At 40.5% G+C, this 20,995-nt stretch overlaps 1 protein-coding gene across 2 annotated transcripts in view; it reads left to right on the top strand.

Annotated features, from left to right (window-relative positions):
- Nucleotides 1-20,995, top strand: part of LOC134538455 (protein-L-histidine N-pros-methyltransferase) — a 731,139-nt gene that overhangs the window by 284,897 nt on the left and 425,247 nt on the right. For both annotated transcript variants that reach the window (XM_063379780.1, XM_063379779.1), the window contains exon 2: nt 8,793-8,983. In XM_063379780.1, coding sequence (XP_063235850.1) covers nt 8,793-8,983 — 191 coding nt within the window. The remainder of the gene's footprint in view (nt 1-8,792; nt 8,984-20,995) is intronic.

Genomic DNA, 20,995 nt, shown 5'->3' with positions numbered 1-20,995 from the left:
TTATCTTTGCCTTTTTAAAATATTTGGTTCGTGCCATCCGCCACAGATGGCAGCACTGTGATTACACATTTACGTTCCATGCGACTTCCGTTCCATTCACGAAATTACTACCACCAAATACCGAAAGCTAAGATTTTACATATCAGTGATGATGATGATGATGATAATAATATTGTTACTAACGCGAGAGTCCAGACCGCGATGCCAGGTTCGGAGCTGGCTGGCGGCCCTGCACGGCCACTGACCACGTGCCGTCCACTGACGTAAGCCATGCCACGCGTGCCTGCGCGGATTACAAGGGTCCTCACTACCCTCCTCCTCCTCCTCCTCCTCCTCCTCCTCCTCCTCCTACACCTCCTCCTCCTCCTCCTCCTCCTCCTCCTCCTCCTCCTCCTCCTCCTCCTACACCTCCTCCTCCTCCTCCTCCTCCTCCTACACCTCCTCCTCCTCCTCCTCCTCCTACACCTCCTCCTCCTACACCTCCTCCTCCTCCTCCTCCTACACCTCCTCCTCCTCCTCCTCCTCCTCCTCCTACACCTCCTCCTCCTCCTCCTCCTCCTCCTACTCCTCCTCCTCCTCCTCCGCCGGACAGCCTGGGGGAATACCGCGGGCCGTCGCGCGAGCTGCCGATACCCTTCTCGACGCTTCGGGCGTCGGGTCGGCGCGGGATGACGTGACTGGCCCCAGCCGCGCTCGTCACTTCTAGAAGGGCGCCAGGATCTATATAACAGACAACTAAACACCTGCCCCATCTTGCCTCAATACCCCATCTTGCCCCCACTTCCCCTATATATATATATATATATATATATATATATAAATCTTTTTCGCTATCTCTATTATCGGAGCCGATTCATTCATTATAGGTACAGTTTAAAATCTCGGTCTGCAGATCGAATGATTCGATAGTGCACGTAGCTGCACCGGCAGCTAAGTGTGATTGACGTCGGGAAATGTATTTGAAAACACAATTTGGCGTTTGTCTACCGAGTGTATTTGCAACACTTAAACACATGAATGTGCTCGCTACCGCGGTCAGGTGTTGCGCACCTGTGGCGAGCACTGGAAGACTGGCGAATGGCGGGTCTGGCTGTGCGGGAAGGCGACGGGAAGCGAGAGGCCGGGCGGAGTAACGGTGCCGCGGTCCATTGTAATTACCCTCTCCTGGACGCGACCTCGCGGCACCCGCTCATTAGCCCCGCGCGGCGATCAGGCGCTCATTGCCCCGTTTCGCGCCCGATCGCAATTACGGCCGGATGAACAGTTGTCTTCCCGCCTCGCGCGCCGCCTGCCCGCGCTGGCGGGGCGCCGGGGTGACGCAGATGGAGGTCTCTGGGGCTGGCGACGCCGGCCGTGCGCGAGGCTGCTCCGGGAACCTCACATCACTTAGAAACACACAACTTAGAACTGTCATAACTTAGAAACACATAACTGAGAAACACATAACTTAGAAACACGCAACGCAGAACCACGCGACTTAGAAACGTCGTAATGTAGACGGTCATAACTTAGAACTATCGCAACTTAGAAACTTACAACTTAGAACTGTAATTACTTAGAAACTCGTAACTTAGAAACACACAACCCCGAACCGCATAACTTAGAACTATCTTAACTTAGAAACACATAACTTAGAACAGGCATAACTTAGACGATTCTATCTATCGTGATTCTAAGTTATGTGTTTCTAAGTTGTGAGGAAAACATTCGAAACCGACATTGGCCCATAACCACACAGTGATTAATAACTCTACAGTTTACGCTGCATGCATATCACATTACTATTTGTAATGTTGTAAAAAAAATTGTGTTTGGCTGTGTCATGGACACGTGAATACGTCTACATAACAGGTAATATAAATATTTTTTTTTTTCAAAATATAATGTACGCTATTTTATGTTTGTTATAATCATGTTTGAATACTAAGAAGTCTTTCGGGTTTCCATGTTTTGTTTATGATAGCAACTATTTCCGTTCGTCGGGTTCAGGAAAGAAACCAAGTAAACAAATAATTACCGTGTTACAACTTTATTAATTATAGGTCTGTGATACGAAAAGTAAGACACAAAAGGCATTAAGGATACATCGAGATTTCTATAAATGTTAAATCAATACAGGTATTACCCAACGTTATGCAATCGATAGATTTTGACGAGAGATGACGATTGAAACTCAAACGAATGTCGTAGCTTCTCCGAGTCAAAAGTTCCACTAAATGAAAATCTCGAAACGCAGCAAATTGACCTCAAAATGACGGCGCTTCCCTCTCCACCGCGCGCGAGGCGTTACAGTCCTCACTTAGCGTAACGAATTCTTTGATCCTTTAGCTATGCAGTGGTGTAATTAAATTTTGGGTGGAGATGATAGATATGTGGCTGCAACACTAAACTGTATCCCCCGATTTTGTTATCATTCGTTTTCTCGAATTGCCTCCCACTATGGAAGCAATTTTAAAAACGTATTCCCGTCAAACGGACTGGTCCAGGAAGAAGAGTTGGTCGGGGCGGAAAGGTGTTGATCATGCTGGAGTCGGGAACTTGGGCCTTGCGGCCTGCATTGGTATTAATGCGCGTCTGGGTTGGTGCCAGGTGCCAGTGACATATGCCAGTGACATATGCTAGATCGCACTGCCATAATTTTAGTTTAGTTTATACCCATTCGAGTGGAGTATTCGTTTATTACTGTGGTATTCCCAGTGACGAGATATGAATCACTCCACTTGGGGTTACCAAGCTTGGGCTTTATCGCTGTACTAGTAAGCCTTTTGGTACGTCAAAAGCCCTTTTCTTTTGACATGTCTGCTCATCTATACCAACGAGTTCCTGTCATTAGCTAATACTTATCATCACTTCTCTGCTAGTCGTGTCGTGGGGTTTCTCCAGCGTGTACTCTCTCCTCTTTATCCGCGCGGAATCCAAGTCCCCGGTACCCTCCCCTCCCCCCCCCCCCCCTTCGCCCAGCGAGTCCCTTAGATCTGCGAACCGGGAAGCCTTCATTCCACAGACGAGAGAGCCACACCCGAAGTTCCCCGACGTTCATGCTCGCTTTTTTTCCCCGTTCTATCTCATTGTATAAACCGGCGTGGCATTAAATTTTGAGGTCGATTAGGATAGGTTAGCTAGCTTATAAATACTTTAAAACATTGTGGATGGTTGGTTATATTAGTTAAGTATAGCTACATTAAAAATACTGTAAAATCATTTTATGGTTGCTTAGCAAATAACTTTTTAATATGTAGCTATCCAGGACTAGGAAACCGTTTACATGATTTCACAGTATCTTTAATGTAGCTGTCCTAACCAAATCAACCGTCCACAATGTTTTAAAGTATCTATAATGTAGCTAACCTAACCTTTTACAATGAACAAAAAAAACCGAAGATGCACGATCAGGCGTTTGGCTCTCTCGTCTGTGAAAAGAAGGCTTCCTCTGCGCACCTGGGGCTAGCAAATACACTAACAACACGGGCGAGTGTGTGAACAAAACCCTAGCGGCAAGAGGCGAGACCACAACAAATTGTATAGGTTAATTGTTTAATTTAATTTTATATTATCTGGTGTCAAATATCAATTGCTTCTTTTTAAGAAATGATTTTAAAAAAAATTATAGAAAAAAAAAGGACTTTTTCTTTGTCATTTGTCATAATTGGCTTTTGTGCTTCAGTATATTTCGGGCGTTCCTTTAACGTATAGTTTCTCATTAAATGCAGCCTTCATACTAAATGACAAAGCAGCGGTTCCCAACCGCGGTGGGTCGCGACTCGATCCTAAAACTTTCGGAAACCATCGAATAAACCATCAGAAAAGATAATAAAAATCGAAACAAATCGAATTGTGTTTTGATGGTTTCCTTGGTTCTTGATGGTTGGCATCTGGGGCAGACAACAGAACCACTACATCCCTCCAAGATGACTCACACAGTCACACAGATGGTACACACTCTGGCAACGCCCCCCCCCCCCCCCCTACTACCTCCACACTGTCGGAGGTCACGCCACGTGAGCACTATTGTTCACTAACCTCAGTCACTCAGTCACTGTGGACATCGTGTAGTGAGTTACATATTTGGTTATATGTCTACTGTAAAATAAATAACTGTTTTGATACTGAGTGCTAATATTTTGTCAAAACATTTTCAACTCAGAACGCAGTTTGTTTATCAATAATCAATCTGTATTGTCAAAAAATCATATATATATATATATAAAATATTTGATGGTAAATCTATATATATATATATAAATGTTATGTTGGTTTGTGTACGCTTCAAAAACTCAAAACGTTCTGCACCGATCGAGCTGAAATTTTACTATTATATACAACCCGCATCAAGGATTGTTTTTATCTACTTTTCACGTCAGAAACATACCCGCGACTGCGAAAAAGTAACTGAGCCATTTTATTAATGTGTTTTCTCACCAATAAAAACCAAAAACACGCATTTTCTGTTATGGAAACGTTTCTCCATGCCAATGGATTTCTCTTAGCAATGGAAAAAACTACGTCAAGTAAAGCGAGCGGGAAATTGCTATATACAATGAGAATGCTTTTATTGTGAGGTGCAATAATTAAAAAATGACTAAGCATACCGGTATGGGACTAATTATACAATATGAATGAAGTACTTTAGTGTGATCGTGTCTCGATTGTGCTGCGCCGTTATCCAAATCGTAAGTAGAGGTTAAGTTTTGTATGGGTCTATCACCACTTGATGTGAGATTGCATGTAGATGGTTCTAGGCTATTCATTTTTGAACTCCTTAGACGCTATACCTTTTTTTTTAATTTTTAATTAAATTAATATGTTCTATCGCCAATAACAACAATTGCATCAATCGTAAGTAGAGGTTATGTTTTGTATGGGTCTATCACCACTTGATGTGGGATTGCATGTAGATGGTACTAGGCTATTCATTTTTTTAACTCCTTAGACCCTATACCTTTTTTTTAAATTTTAAATTTTATTAAATTGATCTACGGAATTTTCTAACTCACTTGACCTGCCATGGATACCACCACACATACTTAAATTGAAAATAGGTGTGCCAATTATCCTCTTGCGGAATATTAATCAGCCAAAACTCTGCAATGGCACGCGACTTTCAGTTAAGAAATTAACGAGTAGCGTAGTGGAAGCAACGATTTTAACGGGGCCTTTCAAAGATGAAGATGTCCTCATTCCTCGAATACCCATGATCCCGACCGATACACCATTTCAATTTAAAATATTACAATTCTCAATTCGATTGGCATTTGCAATCACAATCAATAAAGCTCAAGGTCAATATTTAGAATTGTGTGGTTTAGATTTAGATGCGGATTGCTTTTCACATGGACAAAACTGTACGTTGCACAATGTGCCACAGCGAAGCGTGGCAGGGTACAGCTAGTTATATATACATAAGGAAGGTATACGACACAAATAAGGTTTTTTTACTTCATCATAGACCGATCGACCGTGGAAAGGTTGGTCGCCAGCTGAAAAAGGTTAGGAACCACAGTGTTAAAGGATTAAAACCAACCCTAGGCGATAACCCTCCTGGAGCAGGCTTATGGGTTCAGTCCGCGGCAAAAACTCACACGCCACGTAGTCCCTCAGGAGCGAGTGTGTCTCGCCACGTAGTCCCTCGGGAGCGAGTATGTCTCGCCACGTAGTCCCTCGGGAGCGAGTATGTCTCGCCACGTAGTCCCTCGGGAGCGAGTATGTCTCGCCACGTAGTCCGTAGTGAGCGAGTATGTGTGCTGCAGTGTGGCGGGATCGGCCAACCGAGGGCGCGGATACACGGCACGCCGAACTACTCAAGCTCAAGAGGTTTTAGTGAACATGTTTACAAACGGGAAAGTGAATGATTACCCGGCAGTTGGCATGAATGTGTTGTGAATCCTTTTTATTTGAGTATTTTTATCTCTGTTACAGAATTACCTAGTATTAATTATAAAACAATAAAATATTTAGTCTATTGAACCTTTTTTTTTTTTTGTTGCAGTCGGTAAAATATTACACGAAATTTTGCCAGGAACATTCTCCATCTTGCGTTTTTCGCAGTACTCAACACTCAACAGCGAATCAGAGGCTTTTGTAGAAAACATGTCGTTCTGAACTTCTTTGCCCGACTGTTCAGGTTGAATGGGAAATGGCTTCGAACGAAACATGTTCAGATTGTATATCACCGCACGAGGAAGTTGAACATGTTTACCTGCAGTAGTTAAGTCCCGTGTAACCGCGCTCTAACTCCTGAGGCACTCGCCGTTGTTAGTCTCACCCGCTGGAACCTCATGGAGAGGAAGAGAGAGAGATCGGGGGGAAACTCGGTCACTCAAGCAGACCTCTCGACGACTCGCCGGTCTCGGACACCCTGGATCCGAACCACTGACCACTTGGTCGCTCTTCGCTGGTTCGACATCCACTGCTGACATCACCGGCGTCCACCAGCCTTCATTCCTCGACGCAGGAGACTCGTGTGTGTGCTGCCTCCTGCGGCAGACTGCTTGTGACTGACTCCGCAGCCTTTTGGTTTCCTAACCTAACTTAAACTAATTGTATTTGTTTGGGAGGGGTCAGGGTTAGGGAAGACTCTGGGTGCGTCCCAGGCCGAACCCTATACGTCCAATCATCCTGGGTTTCAGCCACACAAAAATGGTAGCATACTTCGTGTGCTTTGTTTGGGGAATTGGCCAGCCATGCCATGACTAACCCTTCTATCTTAAATCTAGACTATAACTAGTTAAGTTGGGCCCAGGTAAAACCTGCATAGACACAGGGCAAACCCTGGGAAATTAATTGCTGGATGCAAAATTTCATGCATTAATTACAAGCAGGTTGGTTACGGGAAACAGTGGAATGGTTCAGGAAGAAGAGTTGAACAGAGTAGAAAGAGTCTACCATGCAGGGTTGGGTACTTGGACTTTATGTCCGCATTCGGTTTGGGGAGCGCTGGTTTCTTCGGGGGTGACTAGGTGTCGTTTCCCGACAGGCTGCCAGCCAGACTATACTAAACTAGAAGGGGAAAGGTATTTTTGTACGCTTATAAATTTATTTAGATAAAAATACATTAAAATTAAAAAAAACACCCCAGGAGCGCGCTGTGACCCATTTATACAGGGATGTTCGAGAACCTTCCACTCAGTGCCAGGTTCTTATACTATCACTGACTTGCAGCTTGGGTTGCTTGTGTCATCTGATAGCTCTCATTGACTCCCAGTCTGTTTTCGGTCTTAGAGGCGACGGGGAAAAAACGTAAAGGCTACGTGTCTCTTTACAATGTGATTCACATATTCGCAATTTGAGTTACAAAATACTGCGCCGATTGTTGTCGTGGATCTTGTATTTCATATTTTTCTACTGTTATTAATTTTCCGTTTCAGTTTGTTATCTAATAGGTTCATCAGCGGTTGTGCTTCTGGCTTGGGAATTGGGCATTGCTGTCGTAACGAAAAACGCATCACCTTATCGTAGCTTCACTAACGCTTGTCCAAATATTAGGAGTGGGTGGCTCAATTAACCCCCTCCTCTTCACTATCTAGCTCCCAAGTCCTGAGCATAATGACAGAGCCTCAAGGATTTTTCCAGAAAGCTAGACAAGTCGTAGCAGCTATCACCTGCACCTTATTGTTTAACAAGCCGAGTCATATGGAGTGCGTGCTCCCATTCATGGCTAGGCCTCCATCGACACAACACAATCTCCCAAGAGTCACGGAGGAATTGATACAACATTTCAACGCAACCTGGAAGTGTTTGAAGAAGAGCTTAATGATAGGCTGAGGCAACCCGTCCCAGGATCACCGCCAGCAACATTGGGCTAACCCGTGGTTGATGTAAGGAATTTCCTGAGTATCCAGCTGTTGGAACAGTATTTAAGAAGGAAGCTTGAATACTGGATTCTAAAGGGAAGAACCCAGATGGAGGAGACATGGGTGGCTTAGTAACCAGAACATACTAAATTACATTTTAGTTATGCAGAAAATAAAATAATAATAATAAAAAACTTATTTAACGTCGAACAATATTTTTTCCCAGGGCACTACCGCTGCAATACTTCCAAGTGTAATGGATGTCTAGATGAAGAACTACGAAAATAGAGAGACTTAAGGTAGTCTCAAAATCAGCAAAATATCATTCATTTATCTCTTGTAATAAGAACATTAATCTTATGTAAAACTTTTTAACTATAAAATGTTTTGCAAACCTGTAAAAATTTTTATTTCATTGTTAATGGATTAATTATCTCGTTGCTGTTAAGAAGTGGTGTTATTTGTTTTGGAAGTCTGGTATCTGGTGTAAATGTTTGTTCAACATGTGTTAAATTTGTACAAGTGTGATTACTTTGCTGACACTATCACAGGCTGGAAGCAGTTGATGATGGTGATGATTACTGGTGTGTGTGCCTGGAAGTTGGCAGCACTGCGAAACACACAGATTATTCTGACCTTACGGCCGGTATTCTCACGTTCCCCTCCCACATATGTGCCCTAATAGAGTAGGGTGGGAGTAGCATTCCAGTTCGCTTTTCATAAACATTCCAGAGCTTTTAAGAGAAACAGAACTGTTAGGGATCGCTCGGGAGGGTATTAGAGCTTCTGCAATGACCAGCGGCTGGGGCCACCAACCCAGCATAGTCACCGCCTCAGCCCCGTACCACACTCAGCTGACCAAACAGTTGGCTGTGTCCTGAGCCCTAAGACTTTATAAGCACTGCTGGTGCCTTCCCCGATCTCGCACATCACATCTGCGAAACAGACAGGAGACTTATCCTGAGAAAGAGAGAGAGAGAGTGTGTCCGGGGGCTGTTGCAGTGGTATGCGGTGGACCCGGGGCGACTCCCGCCGACCATTGCGTCGCTCTTCCTGCAGCTGTCGGCCGACCAGGAGACCGAGCAGTTCCTCGAGCAGGCCACGGAGAAGTCCGACTGGGTGCTGACCCAGCTCTGGCACTCCCTGGCGCGCTCCTTCCTCGGGCTCTTCATGACGCAGACGTCCATCAACGGGTGAGTCGGCGCGCTCTGCCCCCTGTACCCTGTCCCAGGCCCGCTGTTCTTATGCAGTTCCTCTTGTTGTCGAGTCCCGCTGCGCGGCTAACACCCCGGTGTAGGTTGTCCGACTCGAGTCCAGGCCAGCACTATCCAGGCAGACCTTCCTCATCATGCTGACCCACGACCATGTCAGCCCGGCACCTCCCATATCCTGGAGACCACTGTTTTCCAGCCCGAAGGCTGGCTCACCCGCCACCTCCCCTCCTATGTCTACGCCCTTTTAGGATAGAATAGGAGTCGTCTTACAGATCTTGTTTAACCAGAGCCCAACATCTGAATTAGACTTGGAAAACAGGTCCCATCCGCTCTGTCCGACTAGCGGACTGCCAACTGCCTACGCAAGTCAGTGGACAGAGTTTCACAGGAAGTTAGCCTCAGGTTTCCGCTGACCGGCAGGCACACACCCAACCAGAAACTGGTGACCACCAAGATCTACTACCAGACAGGCTTCAACCAACTATCTTTGTCACCGATCTGAGCCAATCCGGGTAGGAATGCAACACCGAGCCCCAGAGATGAATGGCGCTACACACCCCCTCCAAGTACACCATTTGAAACGGAGGACAAGGATGGTTCTTCAACCGTGTCCTGGGGACTGTCCGATCCAGTACCCTACTCGCCGACGACCACACACCCGGCTTGGCCTTCTCGCGCATGCGCCGTCCACCGGCCGGCGCGCGCTCCAAGCGGAGGGAGTCCGTCTCAATCCCAACACACAAACATAAGGTGTTGAATATGCTACTCCTGTGCCCTAACCGCATTCCTAGTGCACGATAGGACTCAGCCAGTTCCTTAGTTCAGGGAACGGATTTTGGTGTTTTATCCGTTGTCGAAACTTCCGTTCAAGCGCAGAGCTCACTTTTTCATTGATTTCGCGTCTGGCGCCATTAACTGGTATATAGTCACTTTCGTGAACATCAGGGGAACGTACCAAGCGTATTGGTGTGCCATATGAAAGTGTATGATAGCGAAACTTTCCTTGAATACATTTTTTACACTTGAATGGTCATAACAAGAAATAATCGCAACTTAAAAAGTAGTCGAGAAAATTAGAATGGCGGTTATATGTTTGTGCGATAGGGCTGATATATCTAGAATTTTTTCCGCAACAAGTGTATCGATGTTTGGGAAACGTCCTCTATAATCCGTTGGAACCAGTTTCTAGCCTCGCGCATGCCACCGTTTATTAAAACTATTGCAGATGTGTTTCCTTACTGAGATTCGTTTTAGACACGTTTTGGAATACTGACTGCGATTTAGGTTACAGTTGTTTACAAACTAGGCAATGCTCATTTGTTACTTACCCGAACGTCTTTGAATACCGCCCTTACACTCGTTCACCCGCCTTTTGTCCTATGCTTATTCTTCGACTTCTGTATCATGCAAACACCCACCAACAGGTGAGTGTCATTATTTGCCTATCCGTGCGTTTTTTGAATGATTTTTGCAAATGATATGGTAACTAAAATATATCTTGAACATATGCCATTGTAAAAACGGGTGGTTCCTGAAGAAACCTCAGGAATGCACAGCAAGAAACAATATAGGCAAATATAATTTTATTTTCTTATTTTATAGAGTTTTTTATTTGTAATTTAATGATTTTTATCTAGAGGTGCTGGTCATCAGTTTAAGTTGTATTTTAATTTGTTTTTATTTTTTGTACTTGTTATTACTTTGTTTACGACTTTTTATTTTTTTTGAGGCTTGTGACGAAACTAAACGGATAACCTGGACTCCACAACGACGACGGCACGCTTCAGCACAACCAAGCCTTCTGTGATGAAATAGTTGCGACGTTATGGAAACTGGGATATGCTCCCGTTTGAGGCACAGACAGACGTCAATCAGCGGGCGAGGTGACATGCTTTGACAGTCCGCCCCTTCCTTATCCTCATAACGACACAGACGTCATTGATGAAGGATTTGGTGCAGTGGAATTTTGTGTGCGACTGGCTTAAGTACCCAACGTTGCCTGATCCGAACCCCCAGTGGGAGCTGATTTTCGAAAAACCTCGTTCTCAGTTTATGACTGTTTAGTTTAAAAAAAACATCACTGCTGAGTTTCAAGTCTGTAGTACGTATACTTGAAATACGTGGAGTTGTGATATTTAACGTCCTTGGAGCCACCCTTGGGAGCTGATTTTTGTAATATCCTTTCTTAGTGCACCCTAACGGTACTCAAGGAATATTACCTTCAAATTAAAAATTTCCAGGTCCATCAGTTTAATCTGTTAGGTGTCTGTCAGTATGTGTTAAAAGTTTTATTAAGTAGACTAGCTTAAATACCCCGTGCTGCCCGGGCATCATTACACATCAGGTCATGTCTGCAGGATTTCTCATCGGCAACATCTCAGGAATCATCCGACTTTTCCCCAGTTTTAGAGTTTTTGGGTAACCTTCTCTGCCTGTGCCTTTTTTTTTTTTTTACCCTTTGGTCGAGGCAAGGAATAGTCCAGCATAAACAAATAAAGACTAAAGAATTTCTGGGAAACGTTTCTAGCGCGAACAGAGCAGAGAATATGTATTTGGCCAAAGAGATGTGAAGATAGCACTGATATACATGATTAGTTGAGGTTTGAAATGCCTGGGAAGTTTTACTTCTATCACGTGTACATATTGACACGCGCTCTGTTTTTTTTTTTTACTTGGCCCCGACTTCAAAATTATGAAACAATTAATAATTACATAATAACAATAAGTTCCTAATTACAACAAACAAAATAAGAACAATTAAGTATTAATTTGGTGTATATAACTTTTGTTGGCTTTTTAGTGAACTTATGTTACTTTCGTGTATTTTGAAGTCGGTTATTACTATATTTTAAAGTTATTTATTTTAGAAAGAAACGTACGACTCTTAAGTCGAAATACTGTGTAGTTTCTAAGAAGATTCAGTTATTTGAAATCACGAAGAACTCTTCGTTTATTTGAGTTGATTCTTCGTTTGAAAGTCCGCAAATTTAGTGTAATTTCTAACAGTGTGTAAAGAAACCATTTCCTTTTGTTAGCAACCTTATATTTCGCTTTTTGTTTTTTGCGCTGGCTTTTAAAGTTTGTTGTGCTATGTCAAACATAACGTTCAGTGTGGTTAAACTCAACTGATTAATTTTCAACCACTGGTTGTTGACAGGCGATAGACGCCTTGCCCTGTTGAATAAATTTCTTAAGGAAATTATGACCTTCAATGGCGCGGTTTTGTGTTGGAGGTCCTTCTTCCAGTTGATTTTGATAAATTCATTTAGTTTGTAAGCAGTCTTTTTTTCCCCGATAGTCTGTCATGTCAACATATAAAGTAGTGTTTTAAACATGGCAGCTAAATGATCGGGGAAGTTTGACATTGATGCTCGACCTTGACATGTGATTAATTTGCGTGTACAGACCTACCAATAAAAATATCCAAGCTCTTTGCATGAAACTGTTGAAGTCCCTTGAGTTAAGTTCTTTGAATGATTTGTGCAGTAAGGAATTCTGTTTTAATTCAATTCTTTGGATATACGCCATTGCAGTTTTTCACCGTTTGTCATGGGAAAAAAAAATTCAAGAATGCAGAATACGAAACCCTAGGCTGCACAGCGAACAGATGGATACAACGATGAAACCAAACAAGTAAACGTCGCAACTGTTTTGTCGTCGGTGCTGTCTTCGTTGTGTTTCCCATAATACCTGTTTATTTTCATCGGCATGTTTTTATGTCTCGTCGTTGCTAGCCCACTGTCTTCATCTGTGCTGTAATTTTTTGACGTGACAACTTCTAATAAATCGATGAACGCCGGCTGCACGCACGAAAAAATGTCCCGTAACGCAAATTGTCCCGTTACGCTGTGTCCCGTTACACTGTGTCCCGTTACGCTCATTGTACGCTTGCGCCACATGTATCTCTCTTCCACTCGATTGGAACAAAACCATCGATTTGAATTTTCGAGGCACATTAAACTTGAAACACTCCCATTCGTTTCCTACTTTTCCTATCATCGTCCTATCCTTAACAGAATATCACAGATAGCAAACGTGTATAAAAAAATAGTTATAATAATCTCTATGTTAAAGTAATAAACATATTTGAATTAATGAGTGCAAATAAAAGTAAATTTATCAATTAAATTGTAGATTTCATTTCACTCCTTCTTTGTATCCATACACAATAGTGATAATTCAATAAAAATGATTCAATTTTATTCATAAAAGTATGCAATCATTTTATCAATGTTTTGTTATGACGTTGTCACGTTAAACTATCGTCCGTAAACCGACTTTACAGACAACCAATTTTTTTTTCATGACTAAATTCCTTCCACGTAATTCTTGTGCTGTGTGGTATATGAAGTTGGATTGTATTCGTCTATGATGTCGTTGTTGTGTTGTCCGTAACACCTGTTTAGTTTCATCGTTGTATCCATCTGTTGGTTGTTTCGTCAAGGGTTTCTTATTCTGCATTCTTGAATATTTTTTTCCGTGTCAAACATTGTAAAACTCAGATAATTGTATTAGACCTTCAGTGAGTTTTAGAAAATGCCGTTAACTAAGAATGAGAACCTCTGATACTTGAGGTTGCCGTAGCCGCACGTTAGCGGTTTTCTGTTTCGTTCCTGTTCGGTGTGCTGCACGGTTGAACACTTGCTGCGACGGGAATTTAACGATGCAGTTCCATGCATCATTGATGCCGTCGTTGGCCGCGCAGAGAAAACCGAAGAGGTGGACTTCCTCCGCGAGCGCTTGACATTCAACAATAACAACGCGCGGGCCCAGCCGGTGCTATTACCTCCGTAATGTATTCGCGTCTACTCCAGGTTAGTAGGTATTTGTCGAGTCGCACGATTATAAATCTGTCCCGAACCGAAATAAACCTCCAAATGACGCGCCTCTGATGCATGTTTAAACGTGACCTCATCTAAAAAGAAAAAAAATATATATAGTACCTTAGATTGACATCTTGAATATTTAACTGCCGCATCGCTTAAACATGCGGTACCCCAGGGAGAGGATTCCCGAAACCAAAGTTATGGCCGAAAGCGCGTCACTCATTTTTATCCCAGAATGAATGCAGCATTTGTAACGAGGCAATTGGCGCGGTAACCTCGATATTACAATTGCAAATTAAATAATGCGGCGAGTCACTCCTTGCAAAAATACGAACAGGAAAACATATTTATATCCTTCTTTGCTAACAAAGACACAAACATATTAATAATAATTGTTTAAATTTAATATATTTAGTTTTTAATACGTAAATTTCTTTTTGCAAAGGGAAGGTTGATAATTTGATTTTAATCTTAAAGCTATAAATTAAAAAAAAAGAATTAAAAAACTTAATTGCTGGATTCAATACAATTATATTTAAACGTGCATTATAATAAGAAATTTTGAGAAATAAATTCGTTTAAAGCCAACTAACTCTAAATCTTTGTCTGAAATATTTTTTTTTTAAACTAAAACAGATTTGTTGGTGAAGACCGGAAAAATTCGCCAATTCATGTCGCGATTAGTTCTTAACTTCTTACTTCTTATGCGATTACCTCACAGTTGATATGAAGGACTGAACCCAGCGAGAATACCGCAGACAAATAAGCGATTAATCACAGACAACCCAAACGGTGGTGTTAAAGCGAAATTTTCAAACCGCTCACGATTAAGGTATTTTAAGGTGTCTGTTACAAATAGCGTTTATGAGCCATTGCACTTGGAATCGGTAGTTTCGTACCATGTTTTTTTATTTTTGTTTAATAGCGATTGAGGTCAACACTGGTGTTTTCGAATTCGTTTTTAGACATGAAATTTTTGGTACTCTGAGTATCTTAAGTAGAATAGGTTCATGCAAGGAACTTGAAGATTTTCCACACAGGTGGGTTACCTACACTGTAAGAGTCGCTCGAAGAGTCAGGTAAGTAAAATCCGAGAAAAAAACTTTTCAGGTTAATCAAACGGAGAAATACTTTCCTTTGCCTGAAGTCACAACTGTGCAAAGTCGGCCTAAGACTGCGCGTCATTTCGGTGCCTGGCACGTAGGGACGAAGATCCGTGCGGTGAGCGAGCGAGTGTCGCCCTTAGCGCCACCGCGCACATAGAGCTCGTGCACCCAATCAGGCCAGTAGCCAGTAAACAGGCGGCATTTATTTGCCTGAGTATCCATGGCACAGTAAATGCCATTGAACCCCCGAATTTTCCTAGTCCCTGTTTATGAATCCCATATTATAATAATATAACAAGTAACACTTTCAGTATGATACGTAAACAGATAAATAAATAGGTGTGTTAAAAATTTAATACTTTCAGTCACAAATTAGAACTTTTCACTGGAAATTAAATTTTAAATGTTTTTAAACTAATATAAAACAATATTTTATTTGTTTTGTTGATAAAATTAAAAATATATTTGTTTTCTTGTCATATTTTTAAGAAACCTTTAAAAAAAAATAATTTTAAAACTATTATAATTTATAATTTTAACCTGATTTTGTTGTAACATCTTTTTTAATTATCATAATTTAAGAAAAGCTATAAAATTTTAAATAATTGCTGTTATGAACTTGATTGACTCCTATATGTAGGTCTGTTGTGTTGTCACGTGTATTGTCACTTCGTAAATTGTATTTTTTTTGCAACTATGTGCTTTGCATGTTAATGTGTGTTTTTTATTATTTTTAATTTTTGTGTTATTCTGTAAATGGATCAGCTGTAGAATGACACATAAAAACAAAACAAATAAATAAATAAACAAATAAATAAATGACCTACCTCTATATAATTCGGTACACAATATTTTGACTTTAAAATATGAGATCGCGAGCTGAAGTTCTTTCTTGGAATGGGTGTTTTTTGAGTTACTTTGTAAGCCTTACCAGACCCCACTAAAGCCCCCGGAATTTGGCTCGAAAGTTAATAAACAAATCGTCCTTAAGTTTTCCGCCAACGGTAGTCGTTACGGATGGAATGGGATTGACACACTTATACAGAAACATATTTTTTATCGTTCTTTTATAGAAGAGTTCTTCGGAAACCATTTGTCAAGAAGTCGTTTGTAATACCGCAAAGAACATTTTGTAAATTTGTACAAACCATTGTTATCGTTACACTTGCGTTTACTATATTAAATACTTTTTAAAAAAAATGCTGAATCTTTCTTGTTGCATTTACGAGTTTAGGCGCATAATTTTAAAATACCTTTGATGTGTCGTACAAAAAAAAATTGTTTTAAAACACCAGTAGTAGATAATGAAATATTCAGAAACTGGACTTTGTTTTGTTTTGTCGTGCGCAGTAGTGCCGGAAAGCTATTCAGGGAACGGTTTACAAATAATAACTTTAACTAATGTCGCTGCTGGAACAACACAAAGCATTAATGCCCGTGCATGAATCCGAACTCGGTTTAAATGCAAACATTCAGTTTCTTTCTTGTAAATGTAAATTTTTTAAGTATATGCATTTTTACATGATTGTTTCAGTTCCATTTAGAAACAATTTTTTTTTATTTTTCCGCGGAAGTAGATATTAAATGTACCCCCTTGAAGTGGTATAACCTTGAAGTGGTACACCATTGAAGTGGTACCCCATTGAAGTGGCACACCCTTGAAGTGGTACACCATTGAAGTGGTACATACACCCTTAAAGTTGTACCCCATTGAAGTGTTACTCCCTTGAATTTGTACCCCCTTGAAGTGGTACATCCTTGAAGTGGTACACCCTTGAAGTGGTACACCCTAGAAGTGGTACATCCTTGAAGTGTCCCACCAAATGGCAGGGTGGTCGTGGATGAAATGAGACTTGCAGTCGTGGGAACCAACTGCCTGCTAGAGAGCCAGACATGTAGTTACAACCAACCCAGAGATCGCGCGATGAAACCCATTGGTAAGGAAAAACGAGAGTATTCTGGAGGAAAAAAAAACATTAGCAAGTATTTTAGTTCTCGCCAGGGATGTGTAACATCCAACCTCAGAACAAGAAAAATTCATGTGTTCTCATGTTGCAAATACACTTATAATACAAAACTCGGGCACGAAATTTAACGTAGAATTCTTTAAAATAATGCCGAGCGTGTTAAATATACGCAAATAGTATTTTCAACTACAATTATGAGAATCACACGTAGTTTTTTCACCCACCACTAAATTAGATGCCGGAGCAGCTATGTCGACTATTGAATCATTTGTTTAGCACACTGTAATTTTAAACTCTGTTATAAAACGGCTCCGATAAAAGCGAAAAAGATGTGGAAAAAATTAAACCTCGGAAACCAAAGTTTATGTGCATCAGGGTGACTCAGTTCATTGCCACTTTTTTTCCCCTCCCAAATAGATGATTTTTTAGTACGGAATTCAACATAAAGCGAGTGTTTTAAAAACATCAGTAACATGCTAATTACAAAAGTATGATTTTTTTTATTCGTGGTTTTAAAAAAGAGTGATTCAAGATGTCATTTTGGACATACGCCATTACTAGAGCATATTTCGCGAAAAGAAACCAAGGCTAGCTGAAAGTTCAAACACTGTAGCATCGTATGTGTTCCGTGATTGGGTGAGTTTCTTTCAGGTACGTGTAGATTGTTAAAACACCAATCACAGTAAGTCAGTGCGGAAGCAAACGCGTACTGAGTGGCTCGATCAAATAAGGCATCAACGTCTTTCGCTGACGGTCGCCAATCACAAGAAATAAACTGTTGGTGCGGCTATATCTTGTAGTCTAATAGGCATTCAGATTTATTCGCGAAAAATGCCTGCCTCTAGCCATTACTTGTGACACAGTTTAGAGACAAGAGACTCTCCTCTGGTTCGCTCGGTCTGAAGCTGTACTTCAGATCTTCACACTCTTGCACAGACTTCGTGACTGGACCGCTGTTATTTGTGCACGCGCCCCCCTACGACCCGTGAGCCCGTGTCTGTACAGGTTTTACCTGCGCCCGACGTATTTAGTTTATAGTCTAGAGTTAAGAAGTGAGGGGAGTTGGTCGTGGCGCCAATCGCTGCCACGGCTGGCCAATCCCCCTCCTATAGCCCGTCCCACTCTTAGATTGCAGTACACGGCTTATGGCGCGCGCTGTTGCCAAATCTCTAACACATTACGAATTTTAGGAGATGTGTGTCTTTGTGATTCGGATCGAACAAGAAGAATTTTAAGAAATCACATCGTAATTTATAGTATTTTATACCATTACACATATAAATTTGTAATAATGCCACTTTTATGTAAATTTCAAATAAAAACTACCTATTGTAGACGAAAATTTCTTATAGTTTTATTTTATGTTCTAAAAATCCCATATATATATATATATATATATATATATATATATATATATATAATCACATTTTCATGGGCCCGATAAATGCCGTATTTTTGGACAAGTCATGTTCAAAATGATAAATAAAATACGGTAATGGAAATTCTCGGTCGAGTAGTTATGGGAAAAATCCGAACAATTGGGTCGAAATGGGGAAGATTTTTTGAAAAACAGAAAAATCGCAACAACTCCCATAATATGAATAATATCGCATCCGTTTTAACGTATTATAACTCGGAGTACCTAATGCCAAAAAATGTTTTCTAAATAAATTTTTTATACGACCAGCCATAACTGCATGGGTTCGAAAAATATTTTCACCGGACAAAAAAAACGTAACTGCCTTAGTAGACACCTTATCAAATCTGTTTAAATTGTTTGTAAATATCATAATTATTTTCCAAAACTTTGTCAAAAACAATGTTTGATAAGATGCTTGGTGTTGAGAAGGATAGAAAAATAATTCAAAATTTTTTACCATCATCGCTATTAAATTCCTTCGTATTTATTTGATACATTTTACATATTATGTTCAAGATTCGATTAAAATATATTTTGTAAAAACCATTACTGCAAGGGGAAGAAAAAAATATGTGTTTAAGGATATAAAAAGCCCTTTTTGTTCTAATGTAATGAAACATAATCATCAAAATCTTCCTGCGCCTTTAGGCTGTGCCGATAAGGAATTTTTTTTAACTTTAACTTACAACAAGAATATGTTCACACACATTTCATTCATAGGAATTTATACGATAAATGTAACATTAACTTGATTAAGAAATTAATAACATCACATACCTTTTTATCACTATCGCTACCGCGTACCAATGTTGATACACCTTCCATAAGAGTAGCACATAGCTGACCAGATTGCATTTCACACACTCATATTTTTTGAAAAATACTCAAATACATTCAATACAATCTTGCGTTCCCTCCCGAGTAGCCTACCGATATAATTTATTTTCGGTGTTCTAACTTCCATATTTTATATGTACGTAATAAAAATAAATGTAGAAAATAAAATCACGTATGTTAATATATAATTTGTTTGTCAAAATTATAACTGTAACGAGTCACCGGACACAAAGCATTGCTTCGTCGCGAGACACAATACTAACTGGCAGGCTGGTTTTCAGAAATGCGTGTCTAAGGAAATATATGTTGACTAAGGAAGCCATGTATTTGAAATTGCTTGCAGGACAGAACCCCACTTATCTAAACACACGACCCTGTTTCCTCTTACGACGGCAGCTTGTGAGAGAAACCTCTATTGCAGCGCGCTCTTGTACTGATAAGACACATCTTTAACAGCTATTTCCACGGAAACTGTAGAAGCAATTGAGATGGAGCTGCTTTTAGAAACTAATTCAATTCATTGTGAACATTTTTCACGCTTTCGTCCCCCATCTATCTTTAATAGAAAAAATGTTTTCCGCTGGTCAACTTTTTGATGTGTCAGTTTGTGAGTAAATGCATTTCAATATATTAAAAAAAATATTTAAGTGAAACCTATATAGTTTTTGTCTTAACATTTGTTCGGTGGCGTCCTACCGCATTAATTTGTTAATAAAAAAAATCTGAATGAAATACACATGTAGGTTATTTTTTTTTGATGTGAAACATCTCGGAATACTTCAAAACAATTCGCAGCGAATAAGTTATGTTTTTTAATTTTTTCGGTCACTTAAAATATTGTTAAGTATTCAAAATAAGCATTGACTGATGCGTATTTCAATGCTATACAATATGAAAAAAAGCTTGGTCCAAAAATTAAAATTTTTAAATTCGTTTGATATTTGGCAACAACGCACGAAGAAACAAGGACAGCGCTAACGGCAATCGGCGTGTGTTAGAGAGAGAGAGAGAATGCGCCCATTTACTTCCACACTGCAATCTAAGAGTGGGATGCTCTATAGCACATGATGCATGCTACCTCTCCTGCATGGCTAACACCCTGCATGTGTAGAGCGTATGGGCTTCAGGCTGAGACGCACTTAGTCTCCTCCCTAAGCCGTACCCACCCAAAGACACTTAGTTTTCAGTTAGGTTAGGAAAAAAAAAAGTTTCGCAACAGTGTTTCACGAAAACGTTGCATTAAAATTCGGCTTTTAACTAATACCCCCATCGCGACCAGAAAAGTTTAACTTTAAAAAATTGGTTGTCTGTAAAGTCGATTTACGGACGATAGTTTAACGTGACAAAGTCATAACAAAACATTGATGAAATGATTGCATACTTTTATGAATAAAATTGAATCATTTTATTGAATTATCACTATTTTGTATGGATACAAAGAAGGAGTGAATTGAAATCTACAATTTAATTGATAAATTTACTTGTATTTGCACTCATTAATTCAAATATATTTATTACTTTAACGAAGAGATTGTATAACTATAACTTTTATACATGTTTGCTATTTAACTTCTACCAATCTGTGTTATTCTGCTAAGGATAGGACGATATAGGAAAAGTAGGAAACGAATGGGAGTGTTTCAAGTTTAATGTGCCTCGAAAAAGTCAAATCGATGGTTGTTCCAATCGAGTGGAAGAGAGATAGATGCGGCGCAAGCGTACAATGAGCGTAATGGGACAATGTGCGTAACGGGACAATGAGTCATCCTTTTTCGTGCGTGCATCCGGCGTTCATCGATTTTTTAGACGTTGTCACGTCAAAAAGCAACGCGGGT

This window comes from Bacillus rossius, chromosome 13 (assembly GCF_032445375.1).
Source record: "Bacillus rossius redtenbacheri isolate Brsri chromosome 13, Brsri_v3, whole genome shotgun sequence".
In the NCBI taxonomy this organism is placed as follows: Eukaryota; Metazoa; Arthropoda; class Insecta; order Phasmatodea; family Bacillidae; genus Bacillus; species Bacillus rossius.
Note: the sequence above shows the minus strand (reverse complement) of the source record. Positions and strands in the feature narration are given on the sequence as shown.